Raw genomic sequence first — 6,242 nt, 5'->3', positions numbered from 1 at the left:
ACTTCTTATGTAATGTTATTACACAAGTGGATTATCAAATGTTTTTCACAATGTTCCCATCCCGTGTGATTTCCACCGAAACAAATTCTGTCCTTTAGACAGCTTTTAGCAAAATGCCTTGAGGCACAACTGCATAGTATATACTGACTGGTCATGGAAAATATTTCTAAGACAAGTTTTTGCAAAAATGGTTTGTAGTCAGTGATCGGTATTATGTCAGTAGGCCACTGTATTGAGAAATTTAATTGGGTTAAAAGCTTCTTTGCTGGACTGGTAAGATGGCTGGGTGGATAAAGGTGCTTGTCAAGCTTTATGATCTGAGTTTGATCCCTGGGACCCACATGGTAGAAGAAGAGAATCAACTCTCTCAAATTGTCCTCTGACCCCAACATGCTGTGGAAGGCACCTACATGAAAAATAAGTAAATGTTAAGAAAAAAATGTAAGGCCGGGTGTGGTGGCGCACACCTTTAGCCACAGCACTTGGGAGGCAGAGGCAGGCAGATCTCTATGAGTTCAAGGCCAGCCTGGTCTACATAGTGAGTTCCAGGCCAGCTGGGACTAAAGCCTGTCTTTGCTTGTTCAAAGTTAGCAACACTCGTATTTAGGTTCCAGTATGTTTCTTTCCTAATTTCAAATTCCTACTATATATAAATGGCTGTTTCTAAATTAATCTAAGATCAATTACTGATGTGCTAGTTTGAGGTTTAAGACTCGACAAGGGTTTCACCAGCTCTTGGCAAAGGGCGATATGGAAACCTCAGGGAAGAGGCTTCAGCTTCCATTCTGCCTCTGCCTCTTTTCCAACCAACTATCCAGTAGAATAAGTACTTACCATGTGCCAAATGCTGTGCTCAGGGCCTGACATACGTACCCAGGTGTCACCATCAAAGAACCTCACACTTAAAGGCCAAATGAAATGACATACAGTGACGAGACAGAAAGATCTCATACCTTAAAGTTAAGGGTACACTCAGAATCACTGTTAAAAATGTCTTGTAATTAGCTTATTAATTGCATTACTGCATTATATTGTGTCCTAGTTTATCAAATAAACTGAAAATAGAAATATTTAAGTCATGTTCATAAAGAATTTGTAATTTTGTGTATCTGAGATATATATATGCACGTGCGCCTCAATACCCCATGTGGAGGTCAAGGACAACTTTGTATAGTTGAGTCTCTCCATTTATTTCTCTCCTTCCATTTATTGATTGATTGGAGGGGGGGCGGTACACTGTGGTAGAGGTCAGAGGAGAACTTGAAACAATTGGTTCTCTCCTTCCACCATGTGGGTTCTGGGGATTGAACTCAGGTCACCAGGCTTGTGTGGCAAGTGCCCTTATCTGCTGAGCCGTCTTACTAGCTCTGTGTTCTTGACATTTTAAAGATCAAGAAAAGCTAAGTATGGTTCACAATCAGAGCTTTGAAGTTGCAGTAGGCAGGATTCAAAAGTAGGACCACTTCAGGCTCCCTATTTACCCTTCACCCTGTACCCCCTTTATCACACTGGTCTTTTCAGTCAGGACTAGTAAAGAAGTGGAAAAAAGAAACCCTCAATCAGAAGTTCTATATGCAAGTGAATACTGTCTTCCAAAGTAATCATGGAAGAGCACACTTTCATTCCAGCGACAATCATAATGTTTAGAGATCTTTGACACTCACTTGCTAATCCACCACACAAATTTTTTTTTTTTTGGTGCCTGTCAGCAGGCAGTTTACAAGGAGATAGAAATAATATGGTGATGGGCTGGAGAGATGGCTCAGTGGATAAGAGCACTGGCTGTTCTTATAGAAGGCCTGTGTTTGAATCCCAGTACCCACATTGTGGCTAACAACCATCTGTAACTCCAGTTCCAGGGGATCCAACACCCTTTTTTGTTCTCCATGGGCATTGCATGACATGGGTGCACTTACACACATGTAGGCATAACACTCATACACATAAAATAAAAATAAATTTAAAAAATAAAAAGGAAATTAATATGGTGAGCAAAACCAGAAGCAGTCCTCCCTTCACTCTCCTTATGGAGCAGAGGCCAATGAAGAAAAGATCAAGCTACGAGATATAACATTGCAACTAATGCTGGAAGGAGAGGTGCTGTCTTGAAGCACTGCCAGATGGATGTGTTGTGGTCTAGGAACATCTCCTTTCAGAGTGCTGCTACAGTAAGATCTATCAGGATGATCAAGAGTTACTGAGGAGGGGTGGGGTGGGGGTGGGGAGCTGAGGCCCTACATGTGCTAAGGCCCTGTAGTGTAAGGAGCAGGATGGAGAAACAGGGAGAGGAGGCTGGATCATGCCTGGTTTTGTATATGTCCACGTTATTCTGAGAATGTCACTCTGGCTGCATCTGTAGAGGATGCTGAAAGATCAGTGGGGAGATGACTGCCATGTCCAAGCTGCTGACAATGGGGTGAGTGGTGGTAATGAAGATGGAGAAGGATGGAGTCAAGAGAGAAAACTTACAGCTAGGAGTAGTGGCATGTCTGTAATCCCACTTGGGAAGCAGATGCAGGAGGATCAGAAGTTCAAGGCCATCTGCTATATAGTAATTCTGAGGCAAGAAAAATAAAATCAGGTTATATTCTTAGGCAAAGACTCTGCTGCCAACAGGACAGCACTGAAGGACAAACAAACAGTGCTTAGCTAAGTAGGTATAAAATAAGGTTTATTTGCTGGACATGGTGGTGCATGCCTTTAATCCCAGCACTGGGGAGGCAGAGGCAGGCGGATCTCTGTGAGTTCAAAGCCAGCCTGGTCTACATAGTGAGTTCCAGGACAGCTGGGGCTACAGGGAGACCCTGTTTCAAAAAAAAAGGTTTAAGTGTGACAAGTGAGTTTAAAATGTATTTTCAAATGTCAAAACACCACATTCTAGGGAGAATATGTTAAAATGAATCTCTACTTCTAACTAGGTCTTTACTTGCATAATGTTTCCACCACGTTTTACTCACAGATGGAAACAATAAAAACAAATCCTCTTCCTACAATATTGGATGATACTGTACTTCCTGGTGACATGGTAGAGCTCAGCATGGTGGCATCTGTCTAGTTCAGCTGCTCAGGAGGCTGAGGCAGATCAAGTCCAAGAGGTCACACCCAGCTTGGGCAATATAGTGAGATTCTATATTTTATTTATTTTTAATTCATTAATTAATTTTGGTCTTTTTGAGACAGGTCTCCCTGTAGCCCCAGATGGCCTGGAACTTGCTATGTAGACTAGGCTGGCCTCGAACTCACAACAGATCCACCTGCCTCTGCCTCCCAAATGCTGGGATTAAAGGCATGCACCACCATGCCCGGCAACAATCTTTTTTTAAGATTTTTTTTTTATGTGTATGTTTTGCCTGCATGTAAGTACATCATGTGTGTGCCTGGTGCCTGTAGAAGCCAGGAGGGCATAGAATCCCCTGGAACTGGAGCTGTGGACAGGTGTCAGCTGCCATGTGGATGCTGAGGACCAAACCCAGGTCTCCTGGAAAAGCAGCCAGTATTCTTAACCACTGAGCCTTCTCTCCAACCCCAGTTCTTGAAAACTTTAATGCATATATGTATGCACACATGTGTGATGGCTAATCCTGGGTGTCAACTTGACTGGATCTGGGATTAACTGAAATGAGATCTTCTTAATTGGATCATCCGAAGCTGGAAGACACGCCCTAAATGTGGGTGTTACCTTCGGATCGCAGCCTATATAAAAGGCCATGCATGGCAGAGGAGAACGCCTGGCTTCTTGCTGCTTGCCTTCTCTCTCGCTGGTGAGTTCGTCTTGCTGCTGTAGACTGAAGACTAGCTGATCTTTTGGAATTTGTCAGACCTTCAGCACCAGATTGGGACTACTGAGACATCCAGCCTTGTGGACTGAGTGACTACAGATTCTCAGCCTCTCCAGTGTGGTGCAGCCATCGTTGGACTACTCGGACTCTATCCTGTGAGCTACGCTGATCAATCTCTATACATATATATACATTCTACCGGTTCTGTTTCTTTGGAGAACCCTAATACACATGCATACTATGAAGCACGGATAGTATTCAGAGGACAGCTTGAAGAAGTCAGTTCTCTCCTTTCAGCATAGAGGTCTTGGGAATCAAACTCAGGTTGTCAGACCTGGCAGCAAGCACCTTTATCTGCTGAGCCATTTCTTTGGCCCCCTGAAAACATTTTAAATGGAAGGAATATCTAACAACTTGTATTAGTAAAATGAGAATGTAGGTATCATTAAATTTCATAAATCAATTTATTTAGAATTACAAATATTAAGAATAAAAGATTTATGCATTTCTTAAGTAACATAACAGTTTAGCTAAATATACTCTGCACTAAAGTTCTGCAGTGGCGCAATACCAACAAAGAATACAGAAGCGCTTTTAAACTATACAAAAATTTCAAATGGAAAATAATCTTATTTCAGTATTATATACATTAACATACAAAAAGTCTCATTTTATGAGACATCTGAAAGAATCAAAATCACCTCTATAGCTATATTTTAAACTCCAAATCTGAAAACAATTTATTATATTTTGGCTTTATAATATTCTATATTAAAACAAAAAATTTGAAATACATACTTTTTACAAGATTATTTTAGGCAGGGTTTTTCTTTAAAACAAAAAATAAAAAAACAACCCAAACCAAACCTTTCTTCTGTATTTCACAACACTGGTTATATTTGTATTCTTTATAAAATATTTTACTTTATAAATTGTGTACTGTTGGATTTTAACCAGTAATCTGGTTTAAAGTTGTGCAAATAAACAAAAAATTATGAAAATAGTGTGTTCTCAGTCTTTTTTTAAAATAAATCTCATAACAATAGCACTTTTTGCCCTGAATTAATGGGAAAGGCATGCCAAATCCACTTGCTGAAATTCAGCATTTTGCAGTAAATTTTTTCCTGCTCCTTCATTTTCTTTTAATAAACAACAAAGCTTTTATAAATTATGATAAATTAAAATATTTATTATTATAAATTGATCTGTAGAACCATGTCACACTGTAAGTATATGGAATATACACTTGTGGAGTCCGCATTTCCATCTACATTCCTCTGGCTTCCTTAAAACCAGGACTTCCCACGCTCACGATGGTATTCTTTGAAGACAGGACCAACAAGATCCACCGGAATGGGGATTTCCAGATGGAATTTCACTGCCACCATCATGCACCCAAAACCGTGTTTCTTCCTGTTCTCTGTTGTAGCAGTTGTCTGCATGTGCTGAGTGGATTCATGCACATTTAAAAAAAAAGGTGAACACTTTCTTCCATGAAGTATGTTCAGATAGTTTCAGCTTTAAAATATTTGCTAATAAACATGTCATATAAGCAACACTCCTGCATCTGAATAATGAAAGAAAAAATAAATAAATGCTGGTCAGCAATGCTGGTTGAAGCAGCAGTACAGTGTAGAAAATGCCCTATCTGGAGAGCACACTCCCCCAATCTCCTGCAGATAGGTTATTTGGTGTTGGAAGCCCAGATAAAGGAAAACAACTCCTAGGCCAACATCTTGTACAGTTGGGTCCAGGTCTCCTGCTTAGTCTCTGTTGGTGTTGTTGGCGGCAAAGGCATGTAAATTTCCCATCTGGCTTAGGCCACTCTGGATATGTGCAACATGGATTTCTACATTATTCTGAAAGCAACTGGAGAAAAAGAAAATATGATTAACCATTACAAAATTTAAAAAAATTCAAATTATTATTATTATTGGGCATTGCATGTCACGGTGCAAATTTGGAGATCAGGACTCTTTGTAGGGTCAGTTCTCTCCATTCACCTTTATGTGGGTTCCCAGGATTGAACTCAGGCTGCCAGTCTTGAGCAGCAAGTGCTTTTACCTGCTGAGTCATCTTGCTAGCCCAAGAAAAACAATTTTTTAAAAGGGAAAAGCTGAGGGCTGGAGAGACGGCTCAGCAGATAAGAGCATTGGCTGTTCTTGCAGAAGACCTGGGTTCGAATCCCAGCACCCACATGGTGGCTAACAAACGTTCATAACTCCAGTTCCAGAGGATCTGATGCCCTCTTCTGTCCCCACCAGCACCGCACACATAGGCGCACCTACGTGCATTCAGGCAATATACTCATACACATTTGAAAAAAAAAAGGAAAAGCTGAATTTAGTAAATAGTTGTTCCTTAGGAAACAGCTCAGATAACACTCTCAGGAAAGGAATATATCTCTTTTGGTGCTGCTGAAAAAGTATGTTTTGTTTCTTAATATTTTATTCTTTTCTTTTT

General features: G+C 40.4%; 1 protein-coding gene across 1 annotated transcript in view; it reads right to left on the bottom strand.

Moving 5' to 3' along the window:
* Positions 1-4,224: 4,224 nt before the first annotated feature.
* Positions 4,225-6,242, bottom strand: part of Lin9 (lin-9 DREAM MuvB core complex component) — a 61,448-nt gene continuing 59,430 nt past the window's right edge. The window contains exon 15 of the mRNA XM_008822374.3: positions 4,225-5,648. Coding sequence (XP_008820596.1) covers positions 5,543-5,648 — 106 coding nt within the window. The 3' untranslated portion in view covers positions 4,225-5,542. The remainder of the gene's footprint in view (positions 5,649-6,242) is intronic.

This window comes from Nannospalax galili, unplaced genomic scaffold, assembly GCF_000622305.1.
Source record: "Nannospalax galili isolate Female #2095 unplaced genomic scaffold, S.galili_v1.0 scaffold1508, whole genome shotgun sequence".
Taxonomy (NCBI): domain Eukaryota; kingdom Metazoa; phylum Chordata; class Mammalia; order Rodentia; family Spalacidae; genus Nannospalax; species Nannospalax galili.
The sequence above is the reverse complement of the archived record's forward strand: the minus strand, read 5'-3'. Positions and strand labels throughout refer to the sequence as shown.